Source organism: Drosophila arizonae, chromosome X (genome assembly GCF_054131065.1).
Source record: "Drosophila arizonae isolate 15081-1271.41 chromosome X, UAZ_ARI_1.0, whole genome shotgun sequence".
Classification (NCBI taxonomy): Eukaryota; Metazoa; Arthropoda; class Insecta; order Diptera; family Drosophilidae; genus Drosophila; species Drosophila arizonae.
In genome coordinates this window covers 7,852,474-7,874,648 of record NC_142927.1, presented here as the reverse complement: position 1 = coordinate 7,874,648, position 22,175 = coordinate 7,852,474, and the positions used below count along the sequence as shown (strand labels likewise).

General features: G+C 44.5%; 7 protein-coding genes across 13 annotated transcripts; 2 read left to right on the top strand and 5 right to left on the bottom strand.

The window, feature by feature from the left end:
• Positions 1-3,641: 3,641 nt before the first annotated feature.
• dah (discontinuous actin hexagon) lies at positions 3,642-6,624 on the top strand. Its single transcript, XM_018016665.2, has 7 exons — positions 3,642-4,036; positions 4,110-4,341; positions 4,431-5,299; positions 5,369-5,444; positions 5,502-5,619; positions 5,685-5,817; positions 5,880-6,624. The coding sequence occupies exons 1-7, from the start codon at positions 3,796-3,798 to the stop codon at positions 6,275-6,277; spliced, it is 2,067 nt and encodes a 688-aa protein (XP_017872154.1). The 5' UTR covers positions 3,642-3,795; the 3' UTR covers positions 6,278-6,624.
• On the bottom strand, positions 6,611-8,964 carry LOC108619868 (uncharacterized). Its single transcript, XM_018016667.2, has 2 exons — positions 7,225-8,964; positions 6,611-7,154 (listed from the first exon to the last, which is right to left on the bottom strand). The coding sequence occupies exons 1-2, from the start codon at positions 8,639-8,641 to the stop codon at positions 6,700-6,702; spliced, it is 1,872 nt and encodes a 623-aa protein (XP_017872156.1). The 5' UTR covers positions 8,642-8,964; the 3' UTR covers positions 6,611-6,699.
• Positions 8,965-9,107: 143 nt separating this feature from the next.
• Nek2 (serine/threonine-protein kinase Nek2) lies at positions 9,108-13,095 on the bottom strand. The gene has a single exon (XM_018016664.2). It carries the CDS (start codon positions 11,469-11,471, stop codon positions 9,324-9,326), a length of 2,148 nt encoding a protein of 715 aa, XP_017872153.1. The 5' UTR covers positions 11,472-13,095; the 3' UTR covers positions 9,108-9,323.
• Positions 13,096-13,236: 141 nt separating this feature from the next.
• ND-MNLL (NADH dehydrogenase (ubiquinone) MNLL subunit) lies at positions 13,237-13,490 on the bottom strand. Its single transcript, XM_018016669.2, has one exon. It carries the CDS (start codon positions 13,488-13,490, stop codon positions 13,323-13,325), a length of 168 nt encoding a protein of 55 aa, XP_017872158.1. The 3' UTR covers positions 13,237-13,322.
• A 15-nt stretch (positions 13,491-13,505) lies between these two features.
• LOC108619871 (uncharacterized) lies at positions 13,506-14,075 on the bottom strand. 3 transcript variants are annotated; one of them, XM_089475117.1, is made up of 3 exons: positions 13,957-13,974; positions 13,862-13,904; positions 13,506-13,713 (listed from the first exon to the last, which is right to left on the bottom strand). In XM_089475117.1, exon 3 carries the CDS (start codon positions 13,681-13,683, stop codon positions 13,519-13,521), a length of 165 nt encoding a protein of 54 aa, XP_089331243.1. In that variant the 5' UTR covers positions 13,684-13,713; positions 13,862-13,904; positions 13,957-13,974; the 3' UTR covers positions 13,506-13,518. The 3 variants fall into 3 exon arrangements, with proteins under 3 accessions (XP_089331243.1, XP_017872159.1, XP_089331244.1); XM_018016670.2 differs by lacking the exon at positions 13,862-13,904 and having other exon boundaries at positions 13,957-14,075; XM_089475118.1 differs by lacking the exon at positions 13,957-13,974 and having other exon boundaries at positions 13,873-13,931.
• A 59-nt stretch (positions 14,076-14,134) lies between these two features.
• LOC108619869 (mitochondrial coenzyme A diphosphatase NUDT8) lies at positions 14,135-15,236 on the top strand. The gene is made up of 2 exons (XM_018016668.2): positions 14,135-14,495; positions 14,555-15,236. Exons 1-2 carry the CDS (start codon positions 14,194-14,196, stop codon positions 15,096-15,098), a joined length of 846 nt encoding a protein of 281 aa, XP_017872157.1. The 5' UTR covers positions 14,135-14,193; the 3' UTR covers positions 15,099-15,236.
• Positions 15,237-15,436: 200 nt separating this feature from the next.
• On the bottom strand, positions 15,437-22,070 carry LOC108619865 (phosphatidylinositol-3,5-bisphosphate 3-phosphatase MTMR4). Of its 5 annotated transcripts, none has more exons than XM_089475111.1 (14): positions 21,827-22,070; positions 20,852-20,975; positions 19,886-20,787; positions 19,563-19,753; positions 19,310-19,505; positions 19,067-19,252; positions 18,838-19,002; positions 18,478-18,779; positions 18,095-18,417; positions 17,414-18,026; positions 17,187-17,343; positions 17,004-17,108; positions 16,437-16,639; positions 15,437-15,856 (listed from the first exon to the last, which is right to left on the bottom strand). In XM_089475111.1, the coding sequence occupies exons 1-14, from the start codon at positions 21,830-21,832 to the stop codon at positions 15,604-15,606; spliced, it is 3,726 nt and encodes a 1,241-aa protein (XP_089331237.1). In that variant the 5' UTR covers positions 21,833-22,070; the 3' UTR covers positions 15,437-15,603. The 5 variants fall into 5 exon arrangements, with proteins under 5 accessions (XP_089331237.1, XP_089331238.1, XP_089331236.1 ...); XM_089475112.1 differs by having other exon boundaries at positions 21,831-22,070; XM_089475110.1 differs by lacking the exon at positions 21,827-22,070 and having other exon boundaries at positions 18,478-18,583; positions 18,647-18,779.
• Positions 22,071-22,175: the final 105 nt, after the last annotated feature.

The window sequence follows — 22,175 nt, the reverse complement described above, 5'->3', positions numbered from 1 at the left end:
GGGCGCGTGTCAGGAGATCGCCTATCGATATTATTCGTGCACGAACGATATTTACAATGGACAGCGCAATGATTTTTTTTGTTTGTTTTATTTTTACATTCCATTTCATTTTCAGTCCCAATAAATGGAAGTGACATAACGGCGCGAACATTGTGTGCTTTATTGTCACATAAATAAATAAATGGCGGCCATATTGCTGAGGTGTGCATTTCGTGGGTAAATAAATAGTCGATGTGTGTGTGTAGTCGATGTCACGCGCTGGCAGTGCAAAGAGCAGCAAACATTTCAATGACAAAAAAAAAAGAAACACATACATACATATGCAATCATTTCCATCAGACGCTTTCGATTAAAATGACAAACGATTTTAATCTAGTAATTATGTACGTGATCACAATGTGCTTAGTTGACGTGCTTGACTCACAGCATGTTGAGCATTTTTTGGCAATCAGCTTCAATGTCAATTTGAGGTTAAATTAAAGTTAGAATTGTCCTAAAGTTTGTATTTTATTTTCAATGCGTCTAATAAAATGAAATACTGCACATATCATGAAATTCACATCATTAGCAGCAAATGCATTTTTTATTATGTGATAATAGTGCAAGCACTGAAAGTCATAATTAAACCATCCACGTGACCCGTAATAGACCAGCCTTTGCTCCCATTACCGTTAACGAGCAACATACGAACTAGCAGCCAAGCAGCCAAGCAGCCTACCAAGCAAAGGCAGCTAAGGATGCAGGCAGGCGGCCATCTTGGCTCCTACTCTATGTCCACTTGTTGTGCGCACAGACTTCAAGTTCTGCTTCCCCACTTCCCCATTCGTGTTGTTGTTTCCTGCTTCCCTCTTTAAACAATAATAAAAAAAAAGAAGAAAGAAAGAAAGAATAAACGGAAAACAACAACTAGAAAATGTTAAGAGAAATTGAATGCCCTAGGCCATAGGAGTCGGACGCTGGGCGCTGCAGCCATTTGGCAAACGTATTGGCCGGTGCGCCAGAGCAACGGCATCTCAGAGGAAACTTTGTTGCAAAATGTGCAACAAACAGGAGCAGAAAAGAAAAAAAGAAAAAAAAAAACAATCGCTTTAAAAGTTGCGCAGAGACAGCTCGTTTTTGGGGGCGAGTGGGCAGGGCATTGGCTTCATCAAAACATTTCACAACGTCGCTTCGTTTTAATGGCGGCCAAGTCGTCAACATCGCCGTGCCGACGATGCCAACAGTAACGGTAACGGTAATGGCGGAGGCGCAGCCCCACCCCAAAGCGGCCAGCCTTTTGTTGCTTAATTGGCGCGCTGGACGGCAGACCCGTAACACTAGGCCAGAGTAACTGGTTATTCGATTTAGAGATGAGCCTCGGGTGCATCTGGCTCAAAGCAAACGACTATCGATACAATATGCATATAATTATTGAAATCCATTATGCAAATTATTATTGAATAAATAATAAATTAATTAATTTAATTACATTTATAGCCAATTTTTTCATATTAGTATTTTCTTTCATACCATCTCCGTATATCTGCATACACGTGCACTTGAAACTGCATAGCACATTTTAATTTCTGTTCGTGTCACGTGTCACGTGTCACGCTCATCGCTAAGTGCAATGTGATGAGTTCAGCCTCCCACGGCCTGCATATGTAATTGAAGAGGGCAGGCCAACAACATTTTGCGCCGTGTGCGCGATTCGTTCACGTCCACACGCCATTTGCATTCTGGCATTTGCCTTTGTCCTGCAGCGGGAGCTGCTGTTGTACGTGTGCGCCATATAACTTTGGCAACGGCCAACAAATACGTAATCACAACAACAACAAGAACAACAACAACGGCAGCAGCAACAGTAGTAGCAGCCGCAGCGGCAACGGCAACGGCAACGGCAGCAACAGAGAAGGCGTCAGAAATGACAGCAACAAAACAATGTGGCAAATGTTCAACGTGAGGCGTTGGCAGCAGTTGCCTCGGCTGCGACTCTAGCCAGGGGACTAAGGGACTTAACGTAAGCCAGCGACTGAGACTGGGACTTTGGGCATCCGCAGCAGCAGCAGCAGCAGCAGCAGCAGCAGCAGCAGCAGCTGGGCGGTCATTCCAGTTATGTCACATGGCTGACTTAATTCATTCATTTAGACGACTCTCACAATTGTAGGTGTAGCGCCCTCTGTCGTCAGCATTGACAACAAAAGGAGCAAATGTGACAATTGGCATATGTCATTTTACAATACCCTGTAATTAGAGTTGTCTAAAGTGAAATGATCTAAGAGATATGTAAGTCAATTTAGAATAAAATAAAAAAAAACATAATCTACGTAAAATTGTAAGTGAAAATAAAACAAAAGTAAATTATAATATCAAAAAAAAAATTAAACAAAATAAAATAAAAAGTAACACAAAATTGAATCAATTAATGCTCTCTCTCAATCCTTTAGCTTTATGATTAAGCCTTGAAGACATCGACAACATAAGCAACAGCTTCTTATTTTATATACATATGTATATGTGTATGTACATATATGTGTATATCCCTTGACACAACTATCGGCACAGGGTATAAGAAATTCTGCAGCAGTCAGTCAGTCAGTCAGTGGAGAGCCATTATGGCACCGACATTGTCAATGGCCTGGCACTGGCGAATTATTATTGCCTGGTGCAGGCAGTTGGACGCCAACGATGCCCAACATGCTTCTCATTGTTCCCAGACCCATTTCTCTGTCCGCCATTGTACGTTGTGCATGCAAATGCAATTGCAATTGTATATGTATGTAGGTGTGCTTGTCCAAGTGTCTATGGCTGTGTCTGTATGTATATAATGTATGTATGCATGTTTGTATGCATGTATGTATGTATGTATGTATGCACGTATGTATGCATGTATGAGCTCTGTGTTGGCATGACATGTGTGCTCCATCTTCTTATGACATTTGAACCATTTTGCACAGGTGGGAAATGGGTGGGGAAACGATATGACTGCAACAATTTGTCAGCTAGTCAATCAGCGACTTGAGAGTGGGCGTCACATACTTAGTTTAGATTATCGTACAGGCACTGAACCATATACAAATGTATATACATATGTATGTATGTTCATACGAGCGCATGTATTTCAAGAAGAAACGGTTAATATTATGTGAGAATAGTTGAGTAGGGAAGGTGTGATGATAAAAGATAGTGTTTAGAATGTCATGTAGTGACTGCACTGCTGCTGTTCGGTAGGCTGCACATTATAAGCAGTTGTATAACGTATATATATGTTTCAAGTACTTTTTCATATATTTATAAAATGATTTACATGCATTCGTTCCTTAGGCCCGTTTCAGTTACTTAAATAAATTACCATTGCCCATTGACTCAATTTAAAATAATCGATAAAAATATCGATGACGCTGCCTGCAAGTGATTTATGATCTGCATACTCAGCTAAAGGCGGTCAATCAAATTATTATATGGCTCATTATCATTTATGCTGCTTTAAGAAATAGCAGAATAATATTTAGATGATTATATAAATCACAAAAACCATTTGTTTTTCAAGACAATTAGATGGAACACGCCAACTCGATTAAAATGCATTTCAAAGCGCAACGGCCGGATGTTGCATCAGCTGGCAGCACTGCAGTGTTGTTAAGCGCATGCGCAACAGCGTTGCCACACATTCATTTCAAATTTGACTTTTGCGCTAACGAACGTCGTGGAGAACGCCAGAATCAAGAGAAAACGACGCTGAAAACTATAGTAGATAATATATAAATAAAGTACCAATACAAAATCACACCAGAAATAATAGAATAACTGTGCAATATGCTGAGTACTGCAGTGAACCCACCATTGACAACGCTGCGCACAGGCGCCGCCGCCGTCGCGTCCTTGGCGAACAACAAAGGACAACAACTCGAAAGCAAAAAGCAGCAACAGGTGCCGCAACAAGTTGCCTCGAACCTGACAGAGATTATAAGCAAACTGCAATTGGACTATGGCAATTACAAATATACCGTCTATAGATGTGCTAGCAAATTTGTCGCCCTGCAAAAGATATTTCACAGTAAGCTAAAGTTTTATTATATTCGCATCGCATTTGACTTCTTTTTGATTTCGCAATTCTCTGGCATTTGCAGCTAGTAAAATACCCTACAAACTTGTGATGGCCATATTGCAACGCCATGGCATGCCCGTGAGCAGCAGCAATTGTAATTTGAATTTGATGGTGCCGCCGTTTCAGCTAACCTCGCTGCTGCACGACATTTATTTCGCCTGCGAGAAACTGGGACATTTTACCAAAACGCAAAACTATCAACTCGACACGGCCACTGCACTGTTGGCCAACTTCTTTTGGAATATCTACGATCCGTAAGAGTTGCCTTTGCCTGTGCTATGGATAGACGTATTTATCCATATCTCTCTCTCTGTCTCTCCCTCTTTCCCTTATTGCTTTGCAGGCAACGACGTCACTCCATTTCGCTGCTGGAGATCAAGGTGACATTTTTGCTGCTCTGCAAGCTGTACAGCAGCGAGCACATGGTTAGCGACTTCTATAGCATGCTGGCCGATGCCAAATTTCAGTGTGTTTCGCGCTATGCATTTGAGCAGCTTCTGCTTACGCTGAGCAAGCTGTTTAGCTATCTGGGCGAGTCGAAAGCCTATGGACCCCACAATTTGCAGCCGATGTTGGAGCAGTCCTTTGCCCGCTGTCCGCACGGCCTCGCCGGCCTTGGCGAGCAGCAGTTTCACAATTTGTGGACGCACACCCAGACACGCTTTCTAATCTATGGCAATCTGTTGGCTCTGATCAAGCGCATCGAGGACACGGAGCACTTGATACACAGCAATCAGTGCGCCGGCTGTCGCATGGAGCACATCATTGGCATACGCTTCAAGTGCCAAGTGTGTCGTGATCTGTCGCTGTGCCTCCCCTGCTTCGCCTCGGCCGTGCATGTGAGCGGCAAGCACGAGCCGTCGCATCGCATGTGCGAAGTCTTTGTCGAGGATCAGCCGCAGCCGAAGCGCTGGACCCAACATCTGGCACGCCTCTGCAGCTGGTTTCCCTATGCACAGAAAGACCAGCGCGCCGATGCCGAGGAGGAGGAGCGACGCGGCTTCTGCAATGCACAGGAAAGCGGCGCTGGCATCGGCCAGCCCAGCAATGCAACCGAATTGGCGCCCATCCCGGCCGAAACGCGCAGCATTCGCAGCAACTCAACGTTGCGTCTCAAAGCGTCGCCAAACGAGAAGCCACAGCCCCAGCCTCAGGCGCAACCGCAACCGCAGCCTCAGCCGCAACTGCAGCAGCAACCACAACAGGAACTCTGTACGTCCTTGGAAAAATATATGAACCAATTTTTTCGATAACTCATCCCATACCCTTTACACATTGCAGGCTCCCTAACTGGGCTGGCGAGCAGCGCCTCGGAGCGCTTACAATCCATTATCGATCGTGTTTTACTGCAGAATGTGTGAGTAATAGAACGCGTATTACCTTTGCAATAGCTTGTCACACTCATTTCTTGCAGCAAACTGGAGATGCAACTGAAACAGCTGCCGAGCACATCGAGCGCTCAAATATGTGATTTTCTGAGCGCCCATCAAAGTTTCTTGCTGCAAATAATTGAGGACATGCGACAATTATCGGTGAGCTATATATATATATACAAGTCTGATCATATATAACTAATGATTTCCTTATGCTTATGCAGCGCGCTTCGTCTGCTGCACCGCTGATCAGCTCCACGTTCCTCAACGCCAGCACGCCGCAACGTTCCTCGCCGCCAGCTGCAAAAGCTGCATACGATATGTACGCACCTGTGGGCGCCAATTTAACACATTCAAGTAACAATTGTAATATCTTATAATATTCTACAAATTATAACTGAAAACTACTCCCCCCTTAGTCAATGGCGCCGAGTTGAACCGCAGCTACTTGGAAGCGAACAAATCGGATTACTCACTGAGCGACATTAGTTTGTGGTTCGATCAGCGACGCTCCAGCTTGTTGCACTCGGCTGCCAGCAACATGCAGCAGCAGCAACAGCAACAGCAGCTGCCACTGGGCGCATTGCTGGAGCAGTCGGTCAATGTGGATATGCGTGATACGGAAATGGTTAACTTTAAGCTGCTGCTGAACAAGGTCAAAGAGATTGTCGAGGACTCGTACAGCGACAATGCCGAGCTCTCGGCGGCTACACAAAATCTGGAGAATGTCCTTGACAATATCATCAAAGGCGAGGAGCAACAGAGGCGCAGCAGTTGCAGTGCTCGAAGCTCACGAAACTTTTCGGAAAAACTCTAAGCGCTCGATAACTACATCTATATACATATATTTTTATATACTCGAAGTTTTCCATAACAAAATTCATTTGAAGTGCTTTAAATTAGTTTTAAGTTGTGTTGTATATAACATTGTAAATGTTTCTTAACAATTTGTGCAATCCTGCAAATTGCATAAGAGGCAAGTGTAATGCAAGTGTAATCCTATAAATCATATATGACCTACATATATATTCCTATTCAGGATAGCTATTCATGTATAAAACTGTCCGTCCAAACTAAAAGTTTTATTTTTGATATATATTTAAGCACGAAACATTTCTCTACTGTGTAATAAATAATAAATGCCCGCATATATTGTATACAAAATGATGTTTTAATAAAAGGTAAAACAAAAATATTTTCTAATGAACACCGAGTATTAAATGTTGTCCCAAGCAGCAGCTAGCTAGTATCTAACTGCATTTGGGTCTTTATCACAGTAATCAGCGAATCGCTGGCCATTTCCAGTTGATGGAGGCGCTGAAGCTGCGCTCGCTTCGGCTGCAGCTGCAGCAGATCGGCTCGGGCTTGCAGCTCGTCGCGCAGCGCGGATTCCAGGAGTAGCGATGCATTTGGGGGCGCACTGCACGCCTCCGCCTGCAGGTCGAGCAGCGAGAGATTGCAGTGCAGCTGCAAGAGATCCCGTAGCAGGCGGCGCAGCAAGAGGCAGAGCTGCGTCTCTGTGCTGGCATAGAACTGCCAATGCTGGCCAGGATCGTTGCGCAGCAGAAGCAGCTGCTTTGGGCCATTATAGAAGATGCGCTGGGTAGATGCAGTGCAGCTGCTGTTGCTATTCATATTGCTATGGCCAAAGGCAAACTCCTGCTCCGCACCAGAGTCATCCAGCAGTTGTACAGCTGTAGAAGAGAGAGATAGAGAGTGAGATTCTTTAGAGATTCACTTATATAAAGGAGCTGAGCTACTCACAATCTCTCCGCTGACCTTGCTGCTTCTCCTGCGGCACAGCAGTGGTCACAAAGTTGAGTTTGGTCAGCAGCAGCTGCTCGAATTGGGCTTGCTGGTCGACGTCCTGGAACACCAGTCGCAAAGCGCAGTGCGCGGCTTGTGTCATGATCACGGCGAGAAAGTCCTGATGCAACGTCCGCGGCGAAAAGCTGGGCACATGCAGCTCCTGCTGCTGCAGCAAGGCGGCCACATTGATGCTGGCTAAATGCAGCTGCAGCTGCCGCCGGCATTCGTCCTGCAGCTCGTACAGGGCAAGCAGTTGTATGCTGTCCAGCGTTAGCAAATCCTCCAGCTGCAGGCGCACCAGCAGCACGACGCTGCGCTCAGGTGGCAACTGGTCAATACGGGAGGCGGGCTGCCAGCTTAAGCCCGAGTTGCTCGACTGTTGCTCCTGCAGGGCCCAGAACTGGGCCAGCTGATCGTAATCCTCCGGCGGCTGGCCATCAGCCTGCAACGGCAGCTCGTACAGTCGATACGCGTAGTTTAGGCCAGGACCCTGAGGCAGGCGCAGCAGCGGGCGCAGAGCATGCAGTGTGCTGTTGCAATTGCTGCCCGCCGCATTGGTCAGGAGGATGCCCAGCACCAGAGAGTCGCCGCAGATGCGTGTCCATATGTCGCCGCAGCGTCGCAGCAGCTGCTTCTCCTCCAGCAGCAACGAACGCTGGCCCGGCAAGCCGAAGGCCTGCTGCTCGCGTGATTGCATAAAGTCCAGCTGAGTTTGGGTGCGTTGCGAATGCAGCTCGGCGCGTGCGCAGTGGACGCGCTGCATCAACCGCTTGAAGCCAACAACAGTAGTGCTGCCACTACTAGTTGAAGGACTCTCTGGCGCCTCACTACCTTGAAAATTTGTGCGCAATCGCTTTCCATTGGTGAACTCCAGCTCCACATAGGCCTGATACTTGATAGGGCCCCTGACCAGCCGGTACTCCTGCAGATTATCATGCTGCGCTATTAGCTTAAAACTGGCGCCTTGCTCGGCCGGTCGCTGTAGCACCAGCAACTTCTTCCAGCACTGGAGCAGCACGTATATGTGCTCGCCCAGCCAAACGTATTTGCCTATGCTCAGGGGCAGATCCTCGGGGGCATGCAGCATGTTGTAACTGGTTGCATCGCCGCTGATATCGGCCACATCATCGCGTATGAGAAATCTACTGAGCGGTCCATTGTACGATCTAAGTTCTGTCGCCAGCTGCTGGAGACTCGATTCTTTGAGATCGATGTAGTGCAACAACTCCTTTTTACGGAATTCATAGAACTTAAGATTGCGTCCCAGCACAAGGCTAGATTTGGATTTCTGGACATGCAGCTGACTGCAGTAAGCGACTGTATCACGTTGTAAGAGAAATTCGGGCACATCCTCCTCGACAAGCGGAAACATGTTAAATGTAAACAAAAAGAAAACAAAAACAAAAACCCGCTAAATGTGGTGCTCTAGAGATGTGCAGTGCAACTGATATTCACTGCAGCTAATATCGATTAATCGCTGGTCAATCATTAACTAGCACTACTATCAATTTTAAATGTAAACAAACAAGTAGAAAACAATAACAAAAACCCGCTAAATATCGTGTGCTAGAGATGAGCAGTGCAACTGATATTCACTACGATATTTACCTATCAAACGCTGGTCAGTCATTGGCCTGCACTGTGAATGCAATTATTCAATTATAGCTACTGCACAATTCCCACAATTTATTCAGTTACTCAATTGCTATTTTAATAATTTTACCAAATCAAGTTTCTTTCTAATCCTTTATACGCACGTTTACTAAATCGCAACAGATATTTGCTGCGCCTACTTCCGATATATATCGATCTGACCTGCACAAGCAATTCAATTCTAACGGCTAATTAATTTTTTTATTATATTGTAAATTGCATATATGTATGTATTTGCTTACAACTATAAAATACACGAATTAAACATAAAGTAGGAACAAGATTGTAGTTAAAAAAAAAAAAAAAAGATTGACAAAAAAATTGGTACTTAGTCCACATCACAAGGCGGGCCACTTTGAGTGCCCCCTTCAGTCACTCGAAACGGATTCCTCGATTGCAACTTAAATCAACATTTGTTCACGCGAGCCAAGCATTAATGGTTTCGGCTGTGCTCCGCCAGCTGTCAGAACGAGGGAACGTCGCATTGCACGATTGCGCTGCATGCTGCTGTTGCGCTCGCGCACCGATTGCCGCAGCTGCTGACGACGCGCGGCCACCACGCTGGCTGAATCCTTCTCCGCAGCATTCATGGCCGCCAGCAGATCGAAGGCTGCGCGCTTTTGCTCCTTGGTCCACATGTTGTTGAACTGCTGCTGTTGTTGTTGTTGCTGTTGCTGCTGTTGGGACGGCAGTTGCTGCGTAGCTGGCAGCTTAACAGCCAAGGGCGGGCGTCGCTGCTGCTGCGTGGTTGCAGCTGGAGTTGGAGCTGCAGCTGCTGCTGTAGATTTGGCCGGCGCCTTGCTCACTCGACTCAGCCCGAACAGAGACAAAATGGACTTGCGACGCGTGCTAGAGGCCTCACTCTGGGCAGACTCATTGCTGGAGACACTCGTCTGCATGGGCAGCACAGGGGGAGCAGGGGCAGCACCAGCTGACTGCTCCGGCCCAAACTTGCTGCACTTGGGCGGTGATTGAAACGTGACCTTGCGCAACGTGCTGCTCTGGCTCTGCAGCTGCAGCTGTTTGGGCGCCGTCATCAGGGCCAGATTCATTTTGGCCACCGTTGGCGACGTCTCATTCAGCTCAATGCTGCAATAGGTGTCATCGTGGTGCTTGGCCAGCGGCTTGCGTGGCGGCACGGGCGGCACCATCTGGCAAGTGCACAGTTTCTGTGACTGTGCCTGTGCCTGCACCTGCGCCTGCGCCTGCTGCTCCACCTGCTCCAACTTAAGCCGCAGCTCGCGTTCCATTGCCTTCACGCGCTGCTCGGCCGCCGCCAGCTCATTCGCGCGCTGCTCCAGTAGCGACTCCTGAGCCCGTATGGCATGCATACGCTTCTGCAGCGCCTCATCGAATATGTTCTGGGTGATGCGTTGCGGACTATGCTCACGCTTGATGCTCTCGTAGAGCGATGGATCCGACTTGAGCAGCTGCCTGCTGCCAAAGATGCGACGCTTAGCCGAGTAGAAAAGCTCGTTGCGCAGATCGGGCGTAAAGACGCCCGTGACGCTCAGACGCCGCTGGCCGTAGCCCTCATTGAAGCTATACTGCTCCGTGAAGAGCGTGCTGGACAGCTCGGGCGAGTCGGGAAACAGCTTGCCCGCACCGGGCAACTGGAAATCCTCGCCAGCATCCACGAGGCGCGGAAACTCAGCTGGCAATTGGTTGATGTTCCGCACCAGCAGTGGATGTCGTGTGATTACCTCAATGCCTGGACGCTGCTCATGATCCACGGCCAGCATAAAGCCAATTATCGACTGCAGATCGGCGCTGTAGACCGGCGGAATGCAGCTGAACTGGCCATGGGCGATATTCTCCGAGAGCTGCTCAAAGGCGCGTCCACGGAACGGCGGACGCAATGCGCACAGCTCGTAAATCAAACAGCCCACAGCCCAGACGTCACTCTTGCGGTCGTATTGCCGGCCCTTGACCAGCTCCGGGCTCATGTAGTGCGGCGTGCCCACAAAGCTGGCCGCAAAGCTCTGATCGCGCCGTAGGACACGCGCCAAGCCAAAATCCCCGAGCTTCACATTCCCACAGGCATCCAAGAAGATGTTCGCCGGCTTGATGTCCCGATGCAGAATCGTTCCACTGGGTATCTTGTTGTGGCACACCTGCAGTGCACGGCACAGCTGGAAGAGCACGCGCCAGATGTACGGCTCCTCGAAACGCTTCCGCTGTGAGCGGGCACGCTGTATGAGCTGGGCGAGATCACCGCCGTCGCAGCACTCCATCACAATATAAATGGACTTGGCCTCGCGATTGACCAGGTGATGATAGTACTGCACAATATTGGGATGCTGCAGCTGTCGAAGCACAGTTATCTCGGATATAAGAGATTCACATTTCTCGTCGTCCAGCTCATCGTAGTTCATGCCCTTCCAGGCGTAGAGCACGCCAGTGGTCTTATCCTTCACCTTGTAGCAGGTGCCGAAGGCTCCGTTGCCCATCACGGCCAGCACCTCGTAATCCTGCAGCGTCTTGTTTGCAAACTCTGAGGTGGATTTCATTGCCGAGTCGCCACCTTCGACCTGCTGCTCTTTGCTCATCTTGGGGCTGTGATTTCCAGTAGAGGAGCTGTTGCTATTTGTTTATTTCAAAAACTCTTTCCACTTTTCAATTTCTACTGCTCCGTGCTCCCGTTCTGTTTGCTTTGAATACCGAAAACTAACTGATTTCATGGCTTTGCTCCTGCAAACAAGTTTTTCGGCAAAATCACGCACGCACACACACACACATACTGACACACATCGCATGCGCACCCACACACACAATTTTACCTGCGAAAAACAACAACAGCACGTATACCAAACAAGTGTTGCATACTGCCTACACATTAGAGATGAGCGGCAGGCGTGGACGTGTTACTGTGACCGAAGGAAGCGCAGACACACACCGAAAAATCACGGCTAAGAATATGCATTAATAAATATGTTATAAGTATAGTATTAAATAGCAACAAACAATAATAATAATGCAAGTAAATATAGTATCTAGCTCTATCGGAGTTAAACTTTATTCAGCAAATCATTAAAAATCACTCACACACGTACATAAACAATAGTCACAGCAATAGTCGCGTATCGTGGTGAGCCTTCAAAAATCACAGCGCTGCTCATCACTAGTTGCATATCTTGTTACGTTCCTAGAAGGTTGCTGCTATCGCTGTCGCACTCAAGCATACACACACACGAAGAGAAAAAGAGAGAGAGAAGGGCACGACTGCGACAATAGTACACACTTTGCAAATCTTGCACGCTGCGCCGTCGCTCTGTTGCCTTGAGCCTGTGTACAAAATAAAAACCGTTGGATGTGCATTGATGGCTATGTCTAAGGACATAGGTCCTTTGGCTCAGCACGCCCGCAATTTTAACAATTGTCTATGCTTGGTGACCATAAAAATAAATTAGTTTTGTTACATTGGTATTTCAATTTGTGCGTCTGTTGTTTCGCTCGGTGTCTGCGTTTGCGCCGCTCAAGCGGATTATGTTACATAGCCACACACACACATACATTGGAAAATTTCTATTTGTGAGCTTAGTTATTATGAATTTTAATATGATATTTTTCATTCAGCAAAACTCGAGCCGCTTTAAATCCTAACGGATTTTGCGCATAAAAACACCATGCTCGTGCTATCTCGCTTGCGTACGTTGCAATATTTATGCTAGCTGCGATTTTCGTTCCCATTCGTGTGTGCGTGTCAGTACCAGGTAGAAGACTAAGTAAACGAGTTATCTGTGGGCTTATCGTTGGCCCGTGTGTTGATGGTTTTATGGTTTTTCATGTCTAAAACAAACAATGGCCAAAAGAAACAGGCAGCGACGTAATCCTTAACAAACAAATCTCGCTACGACTGGCCCACGGTCCGCGGTTTGTGTTTATTGCTTACCATTGTTTGTGCACAAACCAGTGTTGCTAAATCCTTTAGCTTGCTGTCCAATCTGGCTAGCAGTAGAAGTGGCGTATTTGAAAAAAAAAGCCAAACTGCGGTAGTTTGAATCACTTTTAGCGGTTTTTAATTCTTAACGTTAGAAAGTAAGAAACTGACGCTGAACTAAATACTGAAGTTTAATAACTCATTATACAAAATCTAGCATGATTTTCCACAATTCTAGACAAGTTTAGAATAGCTGCTATTGCTATCCCGCTACAGCTAAAAAGTTGTCAGCACTGGTAGAAGCCACCGCAAGATGTTAGGTCAGCCAGATTGGTTTGTAATGATTTCTGGGTTTCTGGACATACACTGCCAGAGGTGCAGGTACACACACACACGTAACAAAAAAAATTCCACTTAATAAGCCATAGATCACATTTTCGAACATTTCACATAGCCATATTACAGTTTATTTTAACGACAGTGAGAAGAAAAAAAAATTAGTTGTGATTCTAATGCCTAATCACCAAGACGGTGGCCTGTCCTCGCTGCCAGGGCGGCCATAGAGGGCACTCTTATCCCGGAACATGGTCATGCGTTCCGTTTCCTTCTTGTCCAAGAAGTGGCCGATCGCAAATCCAAGCAGAGGCAGTGCTGCCCACAAGGCACGTTTGTCCAGACCGAGAACCATCCTTAATGTTGATGATTTGTTTATGCCCTTAGCTTTGACTCTTCAGCGCCGCGCTTTGTGCTGCTAAATTTTGTTGGCGCTTCCACTCGCGTGTATGGGACCAATCAGCGTAAATGGAGCCGACTGTAACAGTTGGAAAGAATATCACTGCACCGTACTTTCGCGCCAGATGCGAGATGATGCTACTGCCCATATGTATGTGTCTTGGTCAATGCGAATGAAACTGTAAACAGACAAGTAATGAGTGCAACAACAAGAACGTGTTAAAAGTCTGCGATTTTATTATTTGTTTTCTTGGGTTACGTAATGAAAATGCATGAAACACCACTGCCAAATTTATTTAGCTGTGTACGATGAAGACAATGGCTTACTCTGTACGCACGCGCGTCAAGTGCGTATTAGTTTCCTAACGGCCTTAATGAGCTTTGTTAAAAAATTGCCGAATTCTATGTTGTTATTAACTTACGCTTATGCAAAAGCCTTGCCGATTAGAGATGTAAGCCTCGACGACATATCGATAGAGTACACAACAAATATTCACCTATTAAGCAAACGAATATCGATAGGTGTTTTATGCGATAGAATTTTGCATTGCGCCCATCACAGATTGAACCAAAAACAGCTGACCGTGCAGATGGAAATACAAAGTTCAAATCCGTTTCGGTTTTGTTTACATCACTCTCCCCTATTCACCTATTAGTTCATGATTCTTGCGGAAATATGCCTGGCCAAAGCTCACGTCATGGGCTCTCTGACAAGGAGTCGTCGGCTGCAGCAACTAATATGTACTCAAACGAGAAACAAGAGTAGAAATGCAACAGCTGCCAACGTAAAAGTTTTAACAGCGGACGATTTTTCGGTACTTCTGGGCGATGAGCAGCGACAACGCTGTTTGGATTTGCTACGCAAGTTGCCGCCTTTTTCTCGTCCTAAAATGTTGCTGCACAACAGGAATGAGAAAAGCTCAGCCTCGGTACTAATAGCTTTATGCCAGGAGCGTGACACGTAAGTAAATATATTTACGATTGGTTCATCAGGCATTTAATAAAACTCAAATCACATAGGAATGAAATTTCACTGTTGTATACCCGCCGCTCACGTCACTTGCGTAGCCACAGTCTGCAGATATCATTTCCGGGAGGCAAAAGGGATGAGACTGACGAGAGCTATGTTGATTGTGCACTGCGCGAAACAGAGGAAGAGATTGGTCTGCCACGAGAACGCATCCAAATTTGGGGAGAAGCCAGTCCCATAATATTACCACGCACCGCCGCCATCGTACCAGTTGTGGGCGTGGTGCCCGATTTTCATGTGTCCGAGCTGAAACTCAACCTGGACGAAGTGGAGGAGGCCTTCAGCATACCGATCAACACGCTAATCTCTCCAGCAGTCGCACGACACACGCAATTTCGTAGCGGCTACAGTAATCCCGTCTTTGTGGTGGATGAGCTACGCATCTGGGGAGTCACGGGCTACTTGACATATTTCTTTCTGCGCTGCCTGCTATCCAATGCAATGCCTCAAACGCTCAAAACGAATATCAAATATATACGACCCTATAAATTGCCGCCAAAACTACCTCATCATCACGTAGAAGCTAGAGAGTGAGCGAGTAGCCTACGAGCGGGAATACTCGAAAATACTCAAAACGGAAAGCTCGTCTAATATGTTTTTGTTGTTGATTGTGTTTATATGTAATATAATTGATGTACATAAAAAAAAATTGATAACCTGTTAAATGATAAACATGTCTCTCTCTCTCTTGATCGCTCCTTGCATAAAGCTCTCTCTTTTATGCAATTCTCAACCACAAGTCAAAAACATTGTTTTTGTTATTATTATTATTATAATTGTTTTAGTTTGGTATTTGAATTTACAATTGTGTCCATATAACATATATAATATATATATATATATATATCCACATAGATGTCTAACAAAATGTGTTTTGTATAATTTCATGTGTGTTTCTTCTACAAGAGCGCACAATTTGTTTATTTTATATAATTCTTTCTGCTATAATAGTGTTAACATTTATATATATGCAATAAATATGTGAGTATATTATATTTACATATTGTTTCAACGTCAGAGTCCTAAAGCTAGTGGAAAACTACTCTTGAGAGCTTGCAGCCGGCTTCAGCGTAGCCCCATCGCTCGCAATTGCAATTGCAATTGCCATCGAATTTGTATTTAAATTTGAACTTGCATTTGAATTTGTCGTGGAAGGAACGCTACAATCGTGCACTTGTGCCGTAACGGTCGTATAACAGGAGCCGCAAAGTCTTACTGGATTAAAAAGCTTTTCGTATGGTAAAGGCGCCCAGAATTCAGAGCAGTCAGCACAGAAAATTTCGCCACATGATCTGAAACGAGAGATAATGGAGAATTTTTCATTTGATATTGATCGGGATCGAAATTGTTAATATACTAGTTGAAATAGACGTGTTAATTCTGTTGCTTAATCGAAAAACAATCGCAAATTGAACACAACCATATTTAGCTTTGAATACGATATGTTAATCTGAGTTTGTTACAAAATGAGCAAATATTTATCACAGCCAATCTGACATTAGTTCCGTATTTATTTGCAATTTACTTTCACTATCTTCAAATCTGACATCGTCGTCTCGTTGCGAACCAATGCTAGAAAGAATAAAGCAGCAACAAATAAAGGACCTTATGATAGCAAACTAATGATTGAGCGAAAAGCTTTGCTGATGATGAAAGTAAAGTATGGTAAAAATAGAATAATAATATAGTACATAGATAAGATAAGATATTAGTTACGAACTGCTGCCAGATTGATTGCTTAGAAATGGCTGTTGGCCCATACAGTAAGAGTAAGTGTGTGTGTGTGTGTGGCTAAGGTAACTAAGAGATGTTATGAACACAATACAGATACAGGTACAGGACAAATTAAAAAGAATATGTTGAAATGCGCACCGACAATGATGTTTTCTTCGTCCAAGCCAGAACTCAATTTGACAATTCGAGCAACGCGAAACGGCATGATCGGGCACCCAGAGGACACTGGAAGCCTTTTTCTCTTGTATCGTGGATGTGGCATACGATGATGGACCACTACGCTCTTCTACGGCTTCCCATGAACATGTTGATGCATTTTCAACAATATCCGATCCGTTTTCCTAAAGAAATGTAAATAATTAGACCAAACAACGAAAAACAACACAAACCATTCACATGACAATTTCGTTGCCCCGAATTCAACATTTAAATCTAAAGGGTTTAGCCTAGATTTATGCAATTCTATATTATATATAGTATAGTATGTCTCGAAACTATCCAGCCAGAGTTGAACTGATGACATGACATGTGGTAAGTGTGCAGATATGGCTGGATATATTCATCTCATTTTGTGTTCAGTTTAGGATAAACATATGAACAAATTTACAAACATTTGGCAATCCATAATATTGTTTTTCTTTATGTTTGCAAATTTGTTGTGCGTAATTCATATGGAATTTATATAACATTTAATGACATAATTACATGCTCCACATTTGTCGATACGACGCTGTTGCAGCTCGGACAACCTTTTTGCAGCAGCGCCAATCGCATTCCGTGAATTTCGCGCAAAAGGACTTCCTCGCGTAGCTGGAGCAATAGAAATAATATTTAGATTAGCGATTTGCATTACATTCAAGTGCCATAGAAATATATATATATGAGAACCTTGTGCTCTTGAACGATCTGATGTAGGCGTATGTTCTGTTCACTTAAGCCATGGGACAGGCCATCTGGGCAGGATATTGTAAACTGTGTTCGCTCTTGCGAGCCTTGCGGGGTCGGAGGCAATGATATAAGTCCAGACGCCGGGAAGTTAAGTGCACTGCAATATATATATATATAGAAATGCATTAATTGTCTTTATTTAATGAGTTTTCATTTCCGATATTTACCTAACGTTTTCTGCATATTTCGAATGCGTATGCTCCCGATTGAGATTCGACCAGAGCGTGTTTCTTCTACTTGCCGCCGACTCATCAAAGGGCGCAAACATATTATGCGTTTGAGAATTGCATCGGTGATGCTCAGGCGATAGCGGCAGGGATTCGCTGGTGTTGCTGCCATTGTTTAAGGTAACTGTTCCATTTAAAATATCTTTTGTTGCATTCGTCTCCTTGCTGCTCTCCCCGTTCGCTGTCTTGTGGCCTTCCAACGGCTGCTCGAATGCATTGCTTCTCTCCAAAGCTGCTGCGCTGGCGTTCTGTTGAAAGTATCTCAGATTGTTGGGCTTGATGTGAACTCGAGGCAAATTGCTATAGCTTTGACTAATTTTATTGGTATGCGCAACGGTCGTTGCTTCGGTCTTTTTTTCATGAGGTATGACATCGGCATCTTGTTCTGAAGGCACGTCGCTGTCTTTAATTGGATCTTGCGACACCACAAGCGTCTCTTGCTGTGTCGCTTCTATAGGAATTAAGGTATCCGTACTAGTATCGATTTGGCCACCACTCTGACACAGAGTCTGGCTCTTATCACTAAAGCTTTCACAGATGGAGGGAGCATAGTCTAAATATTCGAAAATTTCAATTAATCATTAATAGATAAGGCAACTGACTTTTAGCTAATTAACAAACCGTTTGGGGAATCACAAGGGGTATGTATTGCTAAGTCAATGGGCTTGGAGTCCATGCGCTGAATGGTGATCTTGCCATTTATGGATGCAGAACCCTCGCTCAATCTATCACGTTGAACTGCTGTAGTGCTTTGGTCATTGTTTTTGAATTCAGTTAACAATTTGGCGGAACCGTTTTGTGCATGCTCCGCCAGCTTTGGACTATCAACTGAATCGCTGTCCAATTTGACATCTGATTTCGCATCGATTATGCATTCCTTTGGCTCCAGCCGAATGTCAAACATGGAATTGCTGCTCGCACTCAAATTGATTCCCTCCGTTACACTGCAAATATTGAACTTGATTAATGATTGCTCAGCAATATTATATCGGATATATATGTACATTGGATCCACGGTCAGATTGGGATCACTTGATCTTCTCGATATCGTACTCTGTGACAGCTCATTTGTTGCGATGTTTTCTGTCGAACGAGTTTTCACTGTCGCTCCTAAAATAAACAAATATATATCAACTTTAAGCATAATAATATTCAGACATTGTCTCCATATACCATTCACGCTGTGAACACTTTGCCGTTCATTGCTTTGTAAGGGAAGATCGGTGCCGTTTTTATTGCCCAAATTGCCAAGATATACATCGGACCAGAAGTGCAAATAGCGCACATTGTGCGCCGGCCAAAGTACCTGAAATGAACGAATTGGAAACTCAAGCGATTCGATAATTAATTGCAGTTGAATTCACCTTTTCAGTCTCGTGTTTATAGAGCGGATTTCTATACATCGTTTCGGCTAAGAATGGCCAGACAGAGAATGTTCGGTCGAATACCGAATTCTCAATTCGTTCTTTCAGTGAGTTGCATAGGAACGTGCCAAACAGACATGACAGTGAGTGCTGGGCGAGTTTTATCTGAAAATATGAATTATAGCTCAATTAGTCAATGGCTCGTTCATAGCAAATCCAATCTGCTTACCAAATAACCCGTGCTGAACTCAAAGCTGCACGGATATTGCTTGTGTATTTGGTGCACCAGGTCGAGCCACTGCAGAAACACTGGACAACGTTCATTCACCTCATCCGAATTGGGACCATTACCGGATCGATCCGCAAACTTGTGCCCGAAATTTAGCCATTCACGCTCCACCAGAACACGGAAACCCTAGAATTATAGACATTTAATGTAACCATTGGGGGATCTATTAATGTTTCAACCTACTTCAACTGTTCTATAAAATGGATCCAGGCAAAGTTGGGCCGTTGCCACAATTTGGGGCGTGCGATCCCAGCCATCGGAGCAGTGCACCAGAACTGGACGACCATTCTTCTCAATCGTATGCACGACAGTCATTGTGGCGCCCAACAGACCCGACAGATGTTGCATCCACATCGTTTTCTCCAATTGCCCAAACCAACTGTCAAGTAGAAGTTTATTAAGTACACATTGCTATAATCTATGTATAGATAATTACTTAGGATCGTCGGGTGAAGATGCACATAGCTGGCGAACGGCATGAAAACTCTTTCGTATGGCATGTATGTTGCCCAGATTCATGAATTCGATTTCGGCGCATGGATAGTATTCAATACATTCGCAGCCGCCGCCGCGTGCCCGATTTGTGACCGCCGACGTATAGCTGCGTGCATCGACGATAAGAATTTTCTAAAAATATAATTGAAAGTGCTGATTAATGGTTGATTATGTGGCATTAACAATATATATATATATATATACATATGTATTTCTTGTTCTTCACTTGGGATGACACGATGGTGAAATTCAACTTAAGCTTACCCTGATTTCATCTAAGGCAAGCTCCTCGTGTGAGGAATCCTCCAGTGAGGGAGAGCTCTTGCCCGAGGATCCAGCCTCTCCATTGGCATCCTTGGCCTGTCGTCGCGCATGCTCACCTCGATCGAAGGCACAGGCATCAGCAAGCGCTTTCAGCAGCTGCTCATCCTTGTAGTTTCGCCAGCCCAGCCAGCCGACCTCCGGCTGACTGCATCGGGCCAGAATTGCGCCAGATTTCTGATGGCGCCAGACGACGGCCGGCAATCGTCGCGATCCCCGAAAATTGGCAACATTGTGGAGCATTTCGTCGGTAATGCAACACGGAACAAGTAGCTTTTGCGGATACGATGGACAGAGCTTGAAGTCAGCATTCGCCGTCGAGATGCGCCACGATCCCTTCAAATCGAATCCCAGCCGTGCAACCTCATTCTTGAAGTCGCTCTCATACCGGATTTCCCGCTGTAAGCGATGTAAATGTTCGCTTGCCATCTGCAGACTTGAACTATCAGGCGCTGGTGTTGATTTGTTGAAGCTGAAGTTGCCGTTGCCGTTGCTGTTACCGTTGGTTAGAGCGGCACGCTCCTTGTTCCCAATAATGTCGCATGTCCAGGAGTAAAATGGAAATGCGAACATTGTCTCAAGCGTTTCGGGCACACCAATTAGCAGCTGAATGCGGCGCTGCCACTCCAGGCACTGCTCCGCCGTGGGAAACGAACAGCGGACGGTGCTGGCATCTTTGCAATTGACAATCAACTGGAAGGGATCACGCACCTGCACCGACTCAATCAATCCGAGCGGCACATAAGTTTCATTCGTTGATTTCTTTGAGAGGCATATGCGGTAATTGGACAAAGCTAGGACACCATCGTCGGTGCGGCCCAGGTATTTGGTTGACTCGCCGGAAACTATTGTATCGGAAATTCAATATTATTTATTCATGTATCAATAATATATATTTAATCAACTTACGCTCTTGAAAGGGAACCGACAGCTGCGAGTCTTCCTTCTCCATTTGTGATTTTGGATATGATTCCGCGGCTCGAATGAAACAAATCGATGGGGGCGGCGATCCATCTGACATCATGTGTTGCGACTGCAATAAAAGATTCAATTAGTGCACAAACACAATCACGCCCCACACAAATGCAAACAGTCACAAGCATGCATATGTATGTGTTTAAGACTCATAAGACATATGAATATACATATAGAGCGCGAGTTCGAACACCTGAGATCCTCTCAGGGTTACTATTTAAATTAATTGTTGTAGCGCAACAATGGAAAAATTTCGTACATAAATTGTTTATGCGTTTATGACACCAGTTAAACAGGACGTAGCATACATATAAACATGCATCTATATATATACACACGCACACACAATTGTACATACATACGTATGGACATACATACATATATATATATCTCGAAACGAGAACTCAAGGCAAAGCAATTAAATGCAAAATGTTTCAAACATCCAAACACCTTATTAGCAGTTATACTAGATATGAACAAATACAATTTTTTGTGTGTGGTGGTTGCCAGTGTAGATAATAAGTATATATGTAGGTACGCATATATACATACATACATATGTACTTTTGTACAAATGCACACATACATTTTAATACAATTGCGTATAATACGCAGCGTTCTATTATGCACATACATGCATATATATGTATGTATATGTGCATTGCATATTGGTGAACTTTATTTTAACAATATTATTTGGATTTTCGCTGAGTCCTTGCCGTTGCACATATGCCAAGCAAAAAAAAAAAAAAAAAAAAGGAAAAAAAATAAATAAATATGTTTTATAAACAAAGTAATTAGGCACCAGCACACAAACACTTAAACCTGCGCTTGAGTATACATACATATATGTATGCGATTCCACAATATTTATAAAACAAAAACACCAAAACAAACATACAAACATACATACATTGCTGCGATGAACACCTTCAGATAACAATTGTGGTTAGTTTCCTGATATTTGCACTAAAATCAAATGACCCGTATTGCGGTTTTCCTCTTTATTTAGCACCATAAACTCCATAAACGTCAGCTATTATAAACAAAGATTCGCAGATATTGTTGCTTATACATATGTCGATGTACAATAATTCACATACATATAAATAGGTATTCGTTAACAAACCGACTACTTCTGTCACTTACAAAAATCGAATACTTTTTAATCGTTATCGAACTGACTTTGACAGTTTGAATTGGCTGCCCCAACTCTAAATTTGTCTCCCAATTGGGTTTTCTATGTCAATAAGATTAT

Excerpts from the sequence above, each read along its gene's own strand:
- dah (XM_018016665.2), top strand. The coding sequence starts at position 3,796 with ATGCTGAGTACTGCAGTGAACCCACCATTGACAACGCTGCGCACAGGC. Across the intron at positions 4,342-4,430 it reads TTTTGGAATATCTACGATCC|GCAACGACGTCACTCCATTT; the intron begins GTAAGAGTTGCC and ends ATTGCTTTGCAG. Across the intron at positions 5,445-5,501 it reads CGTGTTTTACTGCAGAATGT|CAAACTGGAGATGCAACTGA; the intron begins GTGAGTAATAGA and ends CATTTCTTGCAG.
- LOC108619868 (XM_018016667.2), bottom strand. The coding sequence starts at position 8,641 with ATGTTTCCGCTTGTCGAGGAGGATGTGCCCGAATTTCTCTTACAACGT. Across the intron at positions 7,155-7,224 it reads GCAAGGTCAGCGGAGAGATT|CTGTACAACTGCTGGATGAC; the intron begins GTGAGTAGCTCA and ends TCTCTTCTACAG.
- Nek2 (XM_018016664.2), bottom strand. The coding sequence starts at position 11,471 with ATGAGCAAAGAGCAGCAGGTCGAAGGTGGCGACTCGGCAATGAAATCC.
- ND-MNLL (XM_018016669.2), bottom strand. The coding sequence starts at position 13,490 with ATGGTTCTCGGTCTGGACAAACGTGCCTTGTGGGCAGCACTGCCTCTG.
- LOC108619871 (XM_018016670.2), bottom strand. The coding sequence starts at position 13,683 with ATGGGCAGTAGCATCATCTCGCATCTGGCGCGAAAGTACGGTGCAGTG.
- LOC108619869 (XM_018016668.2), top strand. The coding sequence starts at position 14,194 with ATGATTCTTGCGGAAATATGCCTGGCCAAAGCTCACGTCATGGGCTCT. Across the intron at positions 14,496-14,554 it reads TTATGCCAGGAGCGTGACAC|GAATGAAATTTCACTGTTGT; the intron begins GTAAGTAAATAT and ends CAAATCACATAG.
- LOC108619865 (XM_089475111.1), bottom strand. Across the intron at positions 19,754-19,885 it reads TTGCCTTAGATGAAATCAGG|AAAATTCTTATCGTCGATGC; the intron begins GTAAGCTTAAGT and ends TTATATTTTTAG. Across the intron at positions 19,003-19,066 it reads AGTTCAGCACGGGTTATTTG|ATAAAACTCGCCCAGCACTC; the intron begins GTAAGCAGATTG and ends TCATATTTTCAG.